Source organism: Capricornis sumatraensis, chromosome X (assembly GCF_032405125.1).
Source record: "Capricornis sumatraensis isolate serow.1 chromosome X, serow.2, whole genome shotgun sequence".
Taxonomy (NCBI): Eukaryota; Metazoa; Chordata; class Mammalia; order Artiodactyla; family Bovidae; genus Capricornis; species Capricornis sumatraensis.
The window spans coordinates 124,553,752-124,572,821 of record NC_091092.1 but is presented as its reverse complement, the minus strand read 5'-3'; the positions used below and the strand labels follow the sequence as shown (position 1 = coordinate 124,572,821).

Below are 19,070 nucleotides of genomic sequence, written 5' to 3'. Positions count from 1 at the left end.
TACTGTACCTCAATTTTATTGTAATGATTTTGCTGGTTACCAGGTGGGGTGGCAGTTGAAAAATTTGGTGAATGCACTACGAGAGGACCCGAGTGGTGTTATCTTAACTTTGAAAAAGCGACCTCAGAGCATGCTTACCTCAGCACCAGCTTTACTGAAAAATATGAGATGGAAGCCCCTTGCTCTGCAGGTAATGAAGCTTAATCATAAGTCATACACCATCATTTTAGCCATAGATTATCTCAGTAATGCTTCTTTATTGTGCCTCATCTCAGCAGCATATGGATTAATCTTGTATGCTTTTGAAAATTTGTTTGTGAAATGATCTCTTCACAGCTGATCCTAATAGGCTTAATTGTGATGAAATTTCAAAATCACTATAACTAAAATCAAATGATAAAGAACCCTGCCTTAATTTTTAAACATTTTAAAGCATAATTCCAAAGAAAAGCACAAGTTATTTGAAGCTAAAATGTGGATAGAAATGAAAGTGAGAGGTTTCATTTTGTGATATTATCTTCCATTTAAAAGTTATATCCACATACACTTCTTGAAGAAACTAGATAATAGTTTATACAATTCTTTTAAATCAGCTCATGAGATCAGAATAGTTGTTTTTGAACCATAGGTAGAGAAAGTTTTAGATAGTAATTAAAATGTACCTATTACATTCTTCCTGATTGATCATTTTTTTCATTTCTACCATGTACAAAGGCAAAAACAGGGAAATTGTTACATTAGAAATTCTGCATTTTTCTTCAGCATGAAACATCACTCTAAAATGTTACTCTGGATGTTGATAAATTAGGTTCATTAAGAACCAGAGGTATCTAGGAAGTGATAAAAATATTCTGATTGATAAAGACAAGGAAATAATACATTTTCTTCCTTTTCAGTCAGGCTATAATGTTTAAACACATCATAGAAGAAAATTTTACTCTTCACAAGACCTGCACTTTTAAAATAGAAGACCATTACTTTTCATAGAAGTTTAATTTTTAAAAATTAAAGTCACCCATTGAAATAGAACATTTCCTGTTGTTCAGATTAAAAAGAAAAGCAATAAATGAAAATGCCATTGTTATCACTGCTATTAAGTTCTGTGTTAGTACCTTACACCAGTCTTCATTTTTTTTCCCCTGAAATTCTCAATTATTCATTACACATGAATGGCCTTATAGATTATAATGATTTCTCATTGTTTAAAACTTTCCTACTTCTTGGCCTCAAAGTTGCATTATACTTAAATAAGATAAAAATATAAAAAGAACATTAAGATCTTTAAATTTTTAATGTGAATTCATTTTTTCAAATAAAGATGTATAAAACTATATTTTAAACTATATTAATATGTCCAAATGCACTTGACTTGCAGTATATGTTTATTATCAAAGATTTTTGATGATCATTAAAGTTTAGAGACCAGTATTTGACTCATTAATTCATAGATTAGCAAATCAGACCTTCCCATCACATCATTTTATTTTCTCACTACGTTGTAAGTTACTTTGTTGTTCCACTCTGTAGTTTTCTATTGACATGTCTTCCTCAAAGATCCTTCTTCAGAGCCTGAAAGGTGGGAACCCTGAAGAAGAGACCCTTTCAGCCATTAAGTTTTCTTCTCTATATGTGTGGTTAAATTTAACAGCTTCTCTCTAGAACCTTCTGCTTCACGGTGAACACCAAAAAGATGCTAATTTCTTATTGATCCATGAACTCTATTTTACCTCTAGAAAATAAATTGATGATTTGGTCCCCTTTTAGGTTCTTTTCCACGAGCACAAACTGGGGAATTAAGCTAATGACAATATCTAGTTAAGAATCGTTTTTATAGAAAATTCTGAAATAATCGAAAGACTTTTTTTTCTTTGCTACACATACATTTGGTGTGTGTGTTTAAACCCAGAGAACAAAGACTTTAATTTTTTAAATTGTTCTACACCATTCCTTAATTATAATAGATACTTAAGACACTGTTTCTAGGTTCATTCCTAAATGCCAGGCCTCATCAGATCACTAAGTATATTTATTCCTTATTGCCTATTCAGTTACTGTGAGTATACTTGTAAATTTACTTTTTCAGAATGCTGAATTCAGAAAAAAAATAAAATCAGTATTTACATAAGTGCTTATATGTGTTGACATTTTTATAAATTCGTTACTTCACCTGCATTTAGTTCACCTAAAATGTATTGTCCAAGCTCGACTCTTTATAGATGAACAATACTATTAATGGGTTGGAGGAGGCAAGGAGAGACCCTGCTTTCAACTTTGAAAATTGACTTTAAGAAGCAGAAGAAAGAGTAGTAGTTTTAAGTAAATATTTACAGGTGGTAGTAAAACAAAGTCTTAAGAGTAAGGGCAATGGATTAGTCCTATAACATAGCACACCACTACCAAATCTCCCACCACCATATCTTCCTAAGACCTGAAATTGTACCATTACAGAGTTTCATTTTGGTATTAAGGCTTGGGCTTGTGCTAAAATGCGAAAAGACACCAGAAGCATAATGGAAACTATCTGGTTAGGATTTTAAGAGAATGAATACAACCAAAATGGACAAAGCTTGAAGATTCCAGGATCTGGAGGTTATAAGTAGACTGCTTCCAGAAGGGGAAAAATCAAAGAAATAGTGGGATGATCAAGTCTTACAGGCAGTTCTGGATTCTTTGTAACTTTGCCTGAGACTACATACTTTTCCTAGTGGCCAAGAAAGGACCTCATATGTGAAACTTAAGTGCTTAATGTAGCAACAGTCCCCTGTGCAGACATAAGTGCCATTCTTACTGTAGTCCTGCTTCTGGTGTGTTGGAGCCAAAATGCCCATTAACTCACCTGAATACAAATTTGCATGTTCAAGCCTGAAGAATTGGACATTAGGTTATTTCTTCATAGGGTATACCAATAGTCTATTAAGAATTTTTTCAAATAGAGTTTACAAAAAGAAACAATCTGTGGCATATATTTAACCTCAATACATATGTTTCATCTTTTTCTTTTATGATACCAGGCTTAGCATTTTCAGATAAAGTATAGCAAAATTTGTGTAGTTTGGAGCTAGATGCTAATACATGCCTCTCATGAAGAGAACAACTTCATTCTAACAAAGGAATAATTATTTTTTAAACTAATAAGGAAATAATTTGTACCTGCACAACTAAAATATAACCTTATCTACCTTAAGGTAGAAGATTTTTGAGGAATACACATGCTTTAATAAAAGTCATTTTAGTTCTAAAACGAATAGTAGCTTCTATTATTAATTAACTCCAATGACAAATTTTAATCTGGGTTTTCTTTTGAAAATCATTTGTGGAATTATAGCCAAATAAGCAAAAGCATACAATTCAACTTCATGCTCACAGAGCAATTTCATTAGTACATTTCATGAAGTTTGGCAACTCTTGTTAAACTTGATTTCTCAAATATTTTGCAATAGAACTGAAAGACTTAAAGATATTTTAGTCAAATACTACAAGCAGATTTAATCTGGAATTGAATTTGTTGTCATCTGCACCCATTTATATATAGTAGAGATGGTCTACCTGAGGTAGAATCTTTTATTCTGAGAAAGCAAACTAGCAATTCCTTGCTTTCTGAGAACTGTTTTTACAACATGTCCTTAGTAGCACCCTCTACTAATGTCCTGGATTTTGGTAAGCATGGTGGTTGCTTATGGTCAAGTCCTTGAAATTGAATGAAAAAATCCTGGGGAATTATGGATAAACCTCAGTGTATATTTTTTGATGTTTGTCGTCTTAAATTAGCGTGCATAGGTCACCAGCTTGCACAAGTGGTATTGTTTTCTTCTTAAAAGAGATCTATGGGAGAATTAGCTGGACACTGGTGAGAATATTGATTGAAATCATCACTCTGGGAATCAACAATTTTAAACATTTAGGAACCCAACTTTTTTTTTTTTTTTTTTTGGTGAAAATGCATCTCAAAAATAATCACTAAAATCAGTGCTGGAATTCGATTTACTGATACAGGTTTCATTAGACATTTTTAATGTAAAATGATATCAAGCTGTATCATTAGAATTGCTCCTAGACTGTTCTAATCCATAAGTCTTTTATATTGAAGTGATAATTTTTTGTGTGGTTTTTGTGCTTTTCACTTTAAGTGTTATTGCTTAGCATTACCTTGATGCCATTTTTACAGGATATTTAAATTAAATACATTTGCGCAGAAAGAAATGGAAAGCAAATAGTCGTAGTAGTCAGTTTTGTCTATCAACTGGTGTAGCGACTGAAGAACACTGATAATGTTACGTCTCAAATACATAGGAATATGAATGGTTGAAGTCACTGTAAAAATAAAAACATAAGCAATAATAAAATTTATTTTAATATCAAAGTTATAGGATGGGGTGGCCAAAGAAACATTAGAAGCAAAGTTTATATGTTTCTGAGAATTTTGCTTTAAAAGCATGTTTTGGAGGAAGGAAGGTAACTAATATTAGATATGACACTAGAGAAGAAAATAAGTTTTAACTAAAAATGTAATTGTGCTGACTGGGAGGCAGAAACAATTACATGTTTTACATGCTCAAGTTAGTAAATAGCTGCAAGCAATTGTCACATCAGATTTTTGTTCACCAATGTTTAAGCAAATTAATTAAAGGATCTAAATCACATTTGTGGTTTTCAACCAAATGCTTTCAAAATGTTAACACAGACTACAAATAATCACCTAATATAAAAAATTATTTTTTAGTTTTTCTATTCTTTAGCTTCCTATTCTTTCTTTAGTTAATATCCTAAAAATAATGTATAGTGTAAGGTGAAAAAATTAGAAGCTCAGTTTTAATGTTGCAGTGTTAACTATGCCCATAAGAGTGGACAGCATAAATACCCTAGTGGTAGTTTCAGTAGTGTGCAAATTTTGATGATTAATTGGAAAAAGCCATTTTTTGATGTGACTCTAAAGTGTATATTATTTGTGTGTTATATAATCATGTACATAATTTTATGGCCATAGATCTGTTTTTAACTTATATAGATACAGCTTCCTGATCAAATCTGTGGTTGAAAAAAAATGTTTTTTTCTTTGTAGTCTGATAAGAAAGAGAAGATTACATGCTTTAAGAAGAAGACTCAAGTCTTTTGTATTTATAAATTTGTATTTTAGAAAAAGCTGAGAAAAAAACAGAGTGGGAGAGTTTAGAATACATGTGTTTCTCTTACTTAGACTCTTTTCAAATCATTGAATACTTAAGAAAATCTTACCCAGGAAAAATTATGCCCAATAATTTTCCAAATTAGATCTAGTATTCTTTATATGATCAAGAAATTTACAAGATTGTTTGCAACTTCTTGCCTCCCAAAATCCAGAATACATTTTCTCTGGAGCATTTCTTTAGATGTCTCAGAGTTGCTAACATAAAACAATATTCTGGTACTTGTATTGGAATTATAATAAAAATGTGTTTGAACTAAGGACTTGTGTGAATGTTCTGTGCTAAAATAATGGGGTATTGTGTTCCAGTTGAGTCTGTACTTATTCCCAAGAGTGAAGAAAATTAATGGCCAGGTTTTCTACTTGATGTAATCACTCATATTCCAATGAGTATTTTCCCTCTGGAAGACAAAGCAAACTCTTTGTGATATTTGCATTAGTGAGTTCTACAGATAACTGTATAATGTGTAATGCACCATTTTCATCTTTTAACATTGGGGCAGTCTTTATGTCATTGATTCCATTCAAGTCTTTATATAGCTCTATGAAAGCTGGGTCACTTACCAGATAGATGGACAACTAAATTAAGATATGCTTGCCAGGAGTTCTTAATATGTAAAATGTTTCCAATAAAACCTTTAACTTTAACTGTAGTTTTTTAGGTATAGCCGCTCTTCTCTCATAGTCTTTAAGGCCGTATGGTTTTCAGAGGTACATTAATGCCTTCCAGATGTGCTCAGTTACCTTAGAGATGTTAGAATCTCTAACGAGGAAAGGCCCTGAGCCATCAGAGGACTTAAAGTGAGATTTCAGTGATCCCTTACAAAAGCTGAAAATTTTAGTTTATACTAATCACAGCCTCCCAATGATGTTTAAACTGGAGGAGTAGGATCTTTTTACTAAATTCATCACTCATGATTCAGAGGAAGATTTGTGCCGTGCCATATTTTGGGATACAGTTTAAAGGTATTTATAGAGTTCAAACTGACAATATGAGAAATGTATGTGTACGTAATATAATATACTTCTGAGTCCTGTTCATAGTAGTAACTTATCATTAATTGACTAAGGTTATAACTGTATACTTGAAGAGAGGCATATATGATCATTTTATTTACGATTTGGATATTTCAAAATAAGCATGCCTGTGCCCCAAAAAATCTGTCATAGATTTCTTTTAGAAGAGTAACAGTATGTATGCAAAATATGTTCTTCCTGTTGGAGCTTCATTGAATCTGAAGGAAAGCTTTGTCATTAGAACTATTGAGATATGAAAAATAAATTTTGTGGAAAGGTCCTTTCAGAAAATAAACCCACGTGGATAGAATCCAAGATGGATCCATGTCATGCTTGATTGCATACCGAAGTGGATCAAGTTATACTGAAGCTTCATGCTTGCTTGAGTTACAAGATGCAGTCTTAAAATACCCTTGTATTTTATCCATAAGTGATAATAATTCTTAATTTTCTTCCTATGCAGATTTTCCCATTATAAGAGAAAGAGTCAAAATAGCAAAGTGAAACAATTAAAAAAAATATTATCCTTTATTTCTACTTTTTTCCCTTAAATTGGAAATTCTTTATAGTACAATGGTAAACTACTTTCCTTATACTATTTTATGAAGAAATTATTAAAGTAAATGTTACCAAGGTAGGAAAAACTATCCTTCTGCATTATTATACTCACATACTTAGGTTTTTGTCTGAATTCAGGCATATGTCTATTTTGAATTAAATCCAGAGAGAACTTTTTGATTGAGGGAAGCTGTGTTTTCCCCTTTGTGTGTGTATTAGATAGTTATTGGTGGTAGGTATAATTTTAATGGCATTTGTTACACCTAGGAATTTCTCACTGATAATTTCAACTAATAGCATCATTTATTCTGTGCTTTATTTAGTCATATTTTGCCTATCTTTCTAATGTTCTTTAATGCCATTTTCATTCTTTTGTCATTTATATTTTGTAACGTTTCAATTCTTGTCCTAACTTAGAGCTTTTTAAAGGCGTTATAAATTATCATAAATTTCCTTTGGGGTTAAGTAGCTATTTCCATTTTCCCATGGAGATTCTATTTTGCCATACTTTATTTTTCCATTGCTTAATGTCTTCTTTAAAATATTCTCAAGAATAATGTTTACTTTTTAGTTTGAATTAGCTTGACAAAAATATACTGAATAAATTTATTATTTATCATGTGTCTTATACTTAGTACAAGGCATACTGATTTAATTAGCTAGATATCAGCATGATAACCCAATTTAAATGTTTTCTATGATTTACCAGTTATAAAATAACTAATAAGTAGAGTTAACTGAATCGACTAATTTCTTATTTCTCTGAAAGTATAAGTTGTTTTTTTCAATGACTTGAATTAATTGAACCAGCTGAGACAATCAAACCTGTCATTTGTTTAAGTATATCTGTCTTTTTCTTCTACATTTTTGCTAGTTTAACTGTGCTGAGAACATTAATAGCTAATCTGTGCTAAAAATAGAAACCTATAGAAAATATCAATTTGAAGGAAGTTGACATGACTAATATTTAAAGTTCCTGGAAGGAGAAAGATCAAGTACCCTAAATAGACAATCCTTGTAACAGTCCAGGCAGAAGAAAATACTTTTATTGGTCCTTACCTCACACTTCACTTGTAATCACTGACTAATACTACTCCTTTTTTCCTTCCTTCCTACCTCTTTGTTTGGGGAGGACAGGGATAGATACCAAGAGAAATTATCTTTAGTTCTACAGATGGTAAAATAAAAGGAGAAAAGTCTCCAGAATTAAAGTAGTAATCCTAGAAAAGAAAGAGAATAAAAAATGTTTAGATTATTTTTTAATGTTATGTTTTTAGAACCTGTTTTTAAGTTCACTCATAGTGTTAAAGATAATTTAAAATAAGAGCATATTAGAGCATTTAAAAAGCATACTGAATATACGTTTTTCTCTCATAGTGCATCAGTTATAGAAAATGTTGGCAAGTAATGTACTGTTTAATGAATGTTTTCTTTACATTTCTATAATTATGAAATTTTGTTTAGATTTGTTGTTTAGTGTCATTTGTATTTAATAATAAGATATCCTGACAGGAAAAATTTGTAAACAGTCACATTACAGATCACACTTAACCTAAAGATCCTATCTTTCAAAGATCTATTGGAGAGACTTGTAATACATTCTTAGAAAGAATTTAATTCTTTATTTCCTCAGGCTTCATGGTGTTCATCTGTATGGGCAACTCCTGATTACCTATATAAATTTCAGGATTTCCCATTGCCAAAATTTTTGTTTCTAAAAGACCCACATAGTTTAACTTAGTGCTATTCCAAAGTCAGCATATTTAAATGTAGTTAAACAGCATAGCCTTTACCGTATGCTTTCAAAATAGATCAAAATTCTTTGACATGTCAACTTTCAGACTTTTTAAATATCATGTAAGATAGAGTATTCTAGAATCCCAAAATAAATTATCAATTATTTTTCCCTTCTCTCTCTCTTTCTTTAATTTCTATTTCACATAGATTAAAACTTAACCGTCATTTTGGCAGGATGTGTGATTTCAAGCTATTAAGGTGAGCTGTGTAAAAAGGAAGGTCAGAAACCATGAACTGAGCCATAAACTATGTAGCCTGCCCCAGGGACCTACATTGTACATTGTGTTTATGCTTGGATTTTTGAACAAATTTTGTTTATCTGTACAAAAATATTGTCATAATATAAAATAGTTGTACTGTGCCATTTTTTAAGTGTCAAGCAATACATGTTAAAGTAATAGAACTATGGGTCTATATACAGCTATCCTAAAAGTGTTTTCATACTGGCTAAAATGGCAACACCTTGTCATGTGAAGATGCAGCTCATTTTGTGATCATCATTTTTGTTTGCAATTACATTGAAGTTCTTATTTCTCAATGTTATTGTATATGTAGCTAATCAGTCAGATATCTGTAAGATGAACATGTGTGAATTTTAGTTTCACTTTAATTTCTCAAACCACAATATCATTTCCAAATGCTGTGATGCTTAGAATTGGGAGTGTTCATAAGTTAATGCATCCTGATGTATTGCTTAATTCAGTAAATAGAATATCTTAATTAAAAAAAACTATTTAATAGGTAAATACAGGCATGAAAATAAGATCTATAGATATACAATTAAAAGTTATTTTAAGCAATGGTAAATGTGTGTGCCTATGACAAGTGAAATGATTGTGTCACACTAATCACCATACTTTTGAAGATGTACCATAAAATGACTTTGAGAAGACAGTACTGTTTATGGAAGAAGTACATTTTCCTAGGAAATATTCTCATATTAGCCTTTCATACTCTATTTTTGTAACATTTTCTGAGAATCTGTGACTTTCTACTGACTTAGGAGTATAATGCATCTCTTTTGGGAAAAGATCTGAAATAATCTTTCTTGTATAATCAGTCAGGATATAACTGAACTCATTCTTTTGGAAGTTAGTCTTTATTATCTTTCTTTCAAAAGTGGGATTCTAACAAACCAAATAAGTTTCTAACTGTGAGATAGATCTCTCCATTATGAAACACTGTGTGATATTATTACCTTACAAATAGCTTTAACTGATTATGCCACACAATAAGGTGAGTTAGGAACTAAATGGAAATCTGTTTGTTTTTGAAGATTCAAAGGAATATCCATGTGCTAAATAACATACTTCTTGATTTCAGCCAAGTTCAAAAACTTTGTAGAAATAGATCACTTAAAAATGATAACTATGTGTCATTGTTGTTGTTGTTGTTTGTGTGTTGTTTGTGTGCGTATGTATTTTCTTTTTCATTTTAACCAGCCTCTTATACCTAGAAGTCCCACAAGCAGCGTTGCCACGCCTTCCAGCACCATCAGTACACCCACCAAAAGAGACAGTTCTGCCCTTCAGGATCTCTACATCCCCCCTCCTCCTGCAGAACCATATATTCCCAGGTATCAAACTAACCACCATTTTGTTCTGTGTAGCTTCCAGCCAAAGACTGACCTCAGTGCATGAAAACTGTGAAGTAAATTCTCAAGGAACACCTTGAATATTTTCTCAGTTAAGAATTCTGAGCACATTCTGCAAAAAAAACATTACATTGTAGAGACTGTGGGCTTCCCAGGTGGCTCAGTGGTAAAGAATCCTCCTGCCAATGGAGGAGATGCAGGTTCAATCCCTCAGTTGGGATTATCCCCCAGAGGAGAAAGTGGCAACCCACTCCAGTATTCTTGCCTCGGAAATCCCATGAACAGAGGAGCTTGGCAGTTCACGGGGTCACAAAAGAGCTGGACATGACTTAGCAACTAAACAACATAGAGACTTGTACTCTAGTTAGTAATAACAATAACCATGATTTGTATTAAACACTCTACATTAAATATCATATACACATTATCTCATATAATAGGAAATAATAGGAAACTAATATAAAAGTAACAATTTAGGATTATTTTAGTAAGTGAAAAAAAATCAGTGAGGCTCTTTGACAAAGAAAAGAAATCTGAGGTTACTTTGGAGCATTCCATACTTTTCTCTAAATGAGAAAGTTACAGGTAACTTTTATGCCTTCTTAAATGTATGTAATTAGGAAGATTTTTTTTTTTCTTGGATGATAATGAGAGAGAGTGTTTTTTCCCCCCAATACCTCTGTATCTACAGTTTCCACTTGGTTAGTTCATTAATGTTTCTTTCAGAAAGTAGAAAGAGTTTGCAAGAGAATGAGTTGCTTTTAAAGCCTATTTTCAGATTTCTGGAGGCTCTATCTCTATTTCATGTTCCAAATTCCTATTTGAAATTCCTGGCAGGTGGAAGAATATAATTCTGTGCCATCACGCATTCTGTCCAAAAGCATTCTGGTTTCCAGCCTGTGGAATACAAAAATTATGGGAAAAGGCCAGCACTAAATGGAGATAATTAATACCAATCACAAAGTATTTGATTCAGTTTTTAAATTAGTTGTGCAGTCATTCAAAAACAATAATTTAATGTCTCATGTTTTCAAGCTATACTTAATATTAAAATTCTTTATTAAATCAAAGCATGGAAATTCCTCTTTTTAATTACTTTTCATTATTCTTTACTTTAATACATCTAATGCTTCATTCTATTGGCTATGATGCTACTGACATTTAACAATCTAAATGCTACGTGACAACATGGCATGTCTGCAAATCCTGTGTTGTCATCTAGTAATAAAACTACAGCCAATTTTAAAAACATTTAAGGTCTTTTTTAAAATTAAATGTTGTGAGAACATGGTTTGTGAGAAGATACAATTTGCTAAGCTGGTGTTTCAAAAATCTTACTAATATATAATTTGTACTCTTATGTTTGATTTACAATCAGTTGTACAGATTCATTCGATATCCTAGTCAAATGTAAGTTGAATTTTAATTAAAGTCGTGTTGGACTTTTAAAATATTCCTGTAAAAGGAACAATAAAAGCATGTGTATTTCAAATAGGAAATGCCTCTTTTGGTTTGTTTTCATTGGAAAGATTTTATTCAGGACAAATGATTATTTAAAAGACCTTATTTGTCAGAGTGCCACATGTCCAGATAAACTCAGAAAACTATTTTTAGCAAATTCTGCAGTTTTTTTATGTCCTTTCCTTTTCTCTTGGATAGGGAGGAACTTGTAGTAAAGACAATATTTCCTAGACAACATATTTAAAATGTATTTCAGAAGACAAGAGTGTTAAAGAATATAGTTCTGTCCTCCAAGAATATAGATATGTCCTCCATATCTGTGGTGCAGATATGAAGGCAATAGATTGAAGTCAATAAAAAGCTTTAAATATGCTATTTACAAAAACAGGAGAATGTAAGAGACTGAAGTATCAACACCATAGTACTTGTTTTGGTAGTACTGCTTGAATGCTCCATACTTTTCAGGAAAATTCATAATTAGAGTCTCATCTCTCACTTTAATTGATTCTTAGTCTAGCGTGTAATTTAACAGAATGTTCTAACTGTATTCTGAGTCAAATTACTAGTTACCTAGTCACACAGTCATTTGATATATCAGTTAGAAAATACATATATCAGAGTCCCTTTGTACTACAGCCTCGTATAAATTATCAGCATTTTCTAATTTCACTTGAAGTTATAGTCATAAAAGTTTTTGCATTTGTCATTCTTTTATAGTTACAGCCATGGCATTTCCCCCCTTATTTTCATGATGAAAGATTTATCTAATTAAACTCATCTAAGCATTTCTTTTTTTCCTACATTAAAAACATTTGTCTTCATAGGATAGGCATTTCGGTGATAATTTGAATTGTGAATAATAAAAGCTTTCTCATCTTAAAACCAAAAAGCCTTAAAAATGCTAGGAATGATTGTCACATTAAGTAGACTTTTCTCCATGTGATTATCATCCTTCAAACACATTTATTCCAGTAAAAGAATGTGATCGCAAAAGTGACTTTTTCACTGAGAGGGAAAACACTCATATATATGATGTGAGTGAGGTTTAGTCCATTTTTTATTATATGACTATATACAATTTCATTATCAAAGTAGATAGTGAACTTTCATACTTAACCAAAATTCTTTATTTTATCTTGAAAACTAAGGATTTCTAATTCTTACACAACTATGAAGTTTAAGTACTAATTTATCTCATTAATTTTACTATGAGCCATTAAATATAAAGATAGTACAATGAAGCAGTGCTCTAGCTTTTCATCGATTCCCTTAAACACTTTTTAGAGCAAAAGCGTAGGTTTATTATATTTTGGCCACCTGACGCGAAGAGCTGACTCATTTGAAAAGACCCTGATGTCGGGAAAGATTGAAGGCAGGAGGAGAAGGGGACAACAGAGGATGAGATGGTTAGATGGCATCACTGACTCAATGGACATGAGTTTGGGTAAACTCTGGGAGTTGGTGATGGATAGGGAGGCCTGGCATGCTGTGGTTCATGGAGTCACAAAGAGTTGGACAGGACTGAGTGACTGAACTGAACTGATAGCTGTATAGGGCTTCCCTAGTGGCTTAGATGGTAAAGAGTCCATCTGCCAATGCAGGAGACACGGGTTCGATCCCTGGGTAGGGAAGATCCCCTGGAGAAAGGAAAGGCTACCCACTCCAGTATTCCAGCCCAGAGAGTTCCATGGACTGTGTAGTCCCCGGGGTCATGAAGAGTCAGACACAACTGAATGAAAAGACAGAATGCAGAATATGAGTACATATACTCATAGGCACACACACTTGTATATGCAAGTCATGTATCAATTAATTCTACTGTAAAGTTTGGTTTTGGTTTATACTTTTCTTAATTTAGCTTTATTATATGCATTTCATATAGACATTTCTAATAAATCTTCTTTGTTGGCATAAGGCCCCTTTTTCATATCACAATAGAATAAGGAATACCAGCCCTTCCCATTTTCTACCACAGGGTGTATCCCTATAAAGAGAGTGTGGTGAGAATTGAATCACCCTCTGATCTCAGCTGCATTAATATTCATGTCACAGGACTGATAAAAACATCTGCCCACTTATAAAGAAGCATAACCTCCAGTGCCCCAGGTTCATTAGGGCTGTTTCCAAGCTAATTGCAGTGTCAGTTTCTTTTTGCTAAAGGTCTGACTTAACAAAAAGTGCCAGGCAATTTGTTCAGGAAAAGTTTTTAGCTAGCCGAAAATACATGTGCCTGGGTTTTATATTTCCTTCTTAAGAACTAACTTTCATAGTTATAATTTGGTAAGCAGCAACACTTTTATTCAAAAAAATTAAGGAGTGCCAGCTTGCTGATTCCTTCTTGAATATTATTTACTACTTTCTATGTAGTTCAAATAATAAGAATATAGTTCTCTTCATTTGGACAAACCCAATGTATACCTGTATACTGTAGTATAATAGTATAGTGTTTTTGCTGAGCTGAAACTCATATTTTAGAATTGACATTATATTTATATTTATAAGCTCATCACCATCTCATAAGACTTAGTAAGTCAATTAAAATTTGGTATTTTTCTCTGTTTTGTTTTAATTCAGTTTATTCTGTAGAGTTAAGATTTCACCCTTGGCATTTAACATAAAGTTAAATTTTATTTGGTTTGATAGGATTCATGGTTCTGTTTAGGGTAGAACTGGAAATAGAACTTGGAAGAAATAAAATTAATGATCCATGAAGAAAGAAATATTGCATTTGCATTTATAGTCATGTTCTAGAATGTGAGCTTCTCTAATAAAAATTTCATAGCTGGTTAGTGAAATTATCATAAGATAAACAAAGTTCATTTTAACTAATCCTAAATGGGTTATTTCTACTGAAACACCACTCATTATGGGTCCAATCACCTGGGCTGTGTGATTAATACTTTGTGTGAGTAAGAGTTTTAGGGATCTCATAAATTATTAGAGATTCTTCTCTTCAGAATCCTATAGAAGAAAAAATCAACTTGTCATCATTTTAAAGCCCATTCTTAAATTCTGTATATGATCAAGTTTCTCCACCCTCTCTCCCCAAGAAATGTTGCTAATATGTAATGAAATTTTGATATATCCATTTTGAATGAGTTCCAGGAACATATCTTTTTTACTATTAAATTAGACATATACCATTTAAATACAGAGTGTAATTCTTTACACTAAGGTTATTTTATTAATAACAAACTGTTTGAAATTCTTAAAATACCTGTTTATATAGTGCTAACTTGGTTCTTAAAGTCACAGTACCCTCACAGAGGTGGTAGTTCTTAAATACATCTTTGTTTTTAAGCAGTGCAAATATTACCATGAATCAGTTAGATGAACTGGCAGAAGAAGCCTATATTGTTAGCATTGTTAATATTATACCTATTTTCTTAAGCAGTAAAAGCAATTTATGTGCTGAGATGATTTCTTTTATATGCCAGGTGAACATGAACTAGAGCAGGAGTTAGATTATCCATGGTCCATGTCTAGCAGTGTCATTTATTACCTGTGTAACCTTTAGGCTAGTCATTCAACCTCTCTGAGTCTTGGCATTTTTTTCCCCCTGCAAAATAGGAATAATTAAAAATTGCCCTATAAACATCAAAGAAAGTTTGGAAAGATCAGAAGATATACAGAAAGGATATTATTACTACTTTAAACCCTCTGCCATTTTACCTCCCTAACACTTCCCGACATCCTTCTCCTTTACCCTTTCTTTAGGGATGAAAAAGGAAACCTTCCTTGTGAAGACCTCAGAGGACACATGGTGGGCAAGCCAGTGCATAAGGGATCTGAATCACCAAACTCATTTCTGGATCAAGAATATCGAAAGAGGTTTAATATTGTCGAGGAAGACACTGTCTTGTATTGTTACGAATATGAGAAGGGAAGATCAAGTAGTCAAGGAAGACGCGAAAGCACCCCAACTTATGGTAAGAAGTCTTCTCTTACGTTGATGAAGGAGTTTGTCTGGTATGGGAATCTCAATTTTTTTTCCTAGGCTTTTCGGTTGCGAAAATTACCTGAGAGCTTTTGAATCTTTGTAATTGATCTGTTTCTGTTGTGTGCTTCCAAGTGGAATCTCAACAATATAAGGCATGACATTAAAATTTATTCTAAATTTTCCAAAGGTAAGCAAGAATAATTGCCTTCCAAAGGCAGTGTTTTAACTTAACAATACATAGAAACCTTTTTGAATCACATGTAATTTTTGTATATCAGAGGTTGCCAAACTGAAGTAGTTCAAGAGGTTTTTTTTCTTTTTTTAATCAATACTTAACTGTTAACATAACTTACTTAAAATCAAATTTCTGTATTTCTCAGATATTAAAAAAAATCTTAGATGGACTTTTCTGGGTAAAATTTCATCTTGATTTTTGTTTTGTTTTGTTTTGTTTTTTATAAGAAGTGGTAAATTTTGAGTGGATTTTAAATAGAAAGGACATAATATATTTAAAGCAAAGATGGGCCTAAAGTTACCATGTCCCAGGATTTTTTTTTATCTGACTCCTATTTTTCCATGCATGACCAAGAAAGTAACCCAGAATTGATATAGTTTAGCTGAACCATTTGCAGATAAATTTGCCTAAAGTTAGAGTAGTAAATTCTGTGGTCCTCTTGCAAGAATGAATGGATTTAATTGGAATTCTGTACTCCTTGCTTTCCAGTTTTAGGAGAAGGGTAGGATCCTTGCTGATAAGTGCAGATTTGATCAGTAGAAGCTGAAGAGAAAGAAAGTTGTTTTTAACTTTCTCTTTCTACTTACCTGCCTTACTTGTTCACCATGGCCATATGCCTCCCTCCTGTGGTCCCAAAATATTGGTCATCACATACTTTATAACTGACACCCTGTTTCCTTACAGCTTTTTTGGTAATAATGAGTAATAAGTATGGAAACTTTTGTCCAAAACGATCCTAAGTAATAGAACCCTACCTATCGTGCTGTATATTACTCTCTGTACATGTGCTGTTTTTTCATGTGCTCCTCATTTATACAACCCTGGTGGCACTTATTTTGAACTGTCATAAATTGAAGGTATTTGCACCTTTGCTTTTCTCCACTATTGTAAACTTCTGCAGTAAACCTCTGCCTGCCATCTTCGTTATCCCCACCCCTGCCTCATCACATGAGATTTCTATTTTTCTTCATTCATTCCACAAGTACTTATTGACTATATATTATTAGATAGGCGGTCAGTTCAGTTGCTCAGTTGTGTCCAAATCGTTGTGACTCCATGGACTACAGCACATCAGGCTTCCTTGTCCATCACCAACTCCTGGAGCTTGCTCAAACAAATGTATATCAACTCTTCTTTTTTTATGTCCCAGAATTTTCTGGCTGTTTTCTACTTGTATTGAAGTAGATAAGAATGTTTAAGGGGAAATTATAGTCACTAGATAAAGTTGATTATTGATAGCTTTATGAAAAATAGTTTACCAAGACCTTACTTAAATAGCTGTGAACTGTTAGTTCCTTCAGACTATGGTTTAAAGCACCTAGTGCTATCATGTTCCACAAATCATACCTCTTCCAATAAAATAGAATATCATTTAAATTTTAGAAAATGTAGATATCCTATAGATACCTAAAGTGTTTTTATAAACAACTTAGGAGAAAATAAATGTATATATACTTAAAAGAGGAATAAGGAAGTAAAAACAAAAGTTCTTTTACTTTTGGATTTGAAGGTGGTTTTTGTTTTTGTTTTTTTAATTTTGAACCTGAAATATAGCCTGAACTTTCACTTAGAGTTACTTTAGAGATACTCCAGCAGAGATTCCCTGGCACGACTGGAAAACTGTTCCATGTAACTAGCAGTTTAATGTATATTTACCTTTTTAAAATCAGATCTTAAGTAATAAAACCTACTTCTCACATACATGAATTTCTGGCCATAACATTCCCAAAGAGTAATTTATCTGTTAATGCATTCAGCTGATATTTGTTGTGTGTATAAAGTCAGCCAGGCACTGGGGATGCAAAGATGAGTAAAACATAAATCTTCCCTGGAAGGCAGCCATAGCCCAAAGGGAAAGAACAAAGAGATGCAGTGCAGCAGCAGCTTTAGGTAAGGCGGAAAGTGCACCCAGTGCTGCAGTAGCATGGGCGTTGAAGTCCCAGTGTCTTCCTGGGAAGTCACATAAATACAAGTGACGTTTATGCTGAGTTTTAAATGATGAATAGTCATCATCCAGGGTTTCTCAATGCTAGTTATCCCTACCAAATACTTGACACCCTCTCAAACCTAGTACTGAGATCTGAGAGTTTATATAAATCTCCCAGCCTATCCCCTAAAGGCCCCAAGTATTAGTAACTTCAACCCTTAATAAGTAATAATTGATGACAACTTCATTTAACTTATAAAATGGTCCCATTATATGGATCCCCAAGTGTGACAATATTTTCTTGGGTTTAAAAATAATGATAATGAAATGCTTGATCCTGCTGAAGTATATAACAAAATAAACCCTGATTGCCAAAAAAAAAAAAAAAGTTCACAATTTATATTTTCTGAAAATGAGAGTAATTTAACTTGTTAGCACTTGTGAAATATTTTAAAATCATTGTATAAGTCCTTTAGCCTTACAGTTCAACTTAGTTCTTCATTGCAAATATCCTTATCTTCCAGTGTGTGGACTTGGCCTCCATTGCTACCTATTAACTTCCCAGTTACCTATTTACTCAAAGAGGTTCAGAGTTAAGATTTTAAGAGTCTAGATAGTGTTTTGAGAAGCAAAGGAGAAATATAATACAGTTTTTACTGTGTGCTTTTGTCTTCATTCATATTTTAAAGTTAGATATATAAGACAAAAATTAAAATTTAGAGACACTCTGTTATTAGACTCAGTGACAAAGAAACAGATATAAAGAAGAATATTTGAAAATATCCTAATCGTGAACTTTAAGACTGGAGGTTTATTAAATGCTTTATCGTATTTGTTAACCAACTTCTCAGTTTATATCATGGACCCACTATTTGTGGGTAAGAGTGAATTAAAAGATCAGTTATTTGCCCTAAGCCATAAGATAAATACAGTATGGATAGACAGTGGATGGCCTATCTAGAAAATAAGTAAATACTTGTTGAGCTTTTATGTATGCCTTTAAAAAGCATTGGGCTTACGTCATAGGTCAGTTGGTAAAGAGTCCAGCTGCAAGGCAGGAGACCCTGGTTCAATTCCTGGGTTGGGAAGATTGGCTGGAGAAAGGATAGGCTACCCACTCCAGTATTCTTGGGCTTTCCTTGTGGCTCAGCTGGTAAAGAATTCGCCTCCAATGAGGGAGACCTGGGTTCAATCCCTGGGTTGGGAAGATCCCCTGGAGAAGGGAAAGGCTGCTGCTGCTGCTAAGTCGCTTCAGTCATGTCCAACTCTGTGCAACCCCATAGACGGCAGCCCATGAAGCTCCCCCATCCCTGGGATTCTCCAGGCAAGAGCACTGGAGTGGGTTGCCATTTCCTTCTC

The 19,070-nt window shown here is 32.9% G+C and overlaps 1 protein-coding gene across 4 annotated transcripts in view; it reads left to right on the top strand.

Moving 5' to 3' along the window:
• The window catches only part of CNKSR2 (connector enhancer of kinase suppressor of Ras 2), a 281,248-nt gene that overhangs the window by 156,441 nt on the left and 105,737 nt on the right, over positions 1–19,070 (top strand). For 2 of the 4 annotated variants that reach the window (XM_068962231.1, XM_068962230.1), the window contains exons 9-11: positions 44–190; positions 9,997–10,130; positions 15,327–15,538. In XM_068962231.1, coding sequence (XP_068818332.1) covers positions 44–190; positions 9,997–10,130; positions 15,327–15,538 — 493 coding nt within the window. The remainder of the gene's footprint in view (positions 1–43; positions 191–9,996; positions 10,131–15,326; positions 15,539–19,070) is intronic. The other 2 variants (XM_068962234.1, XM_068962233.1) reach the window with 1 other exon arrangement.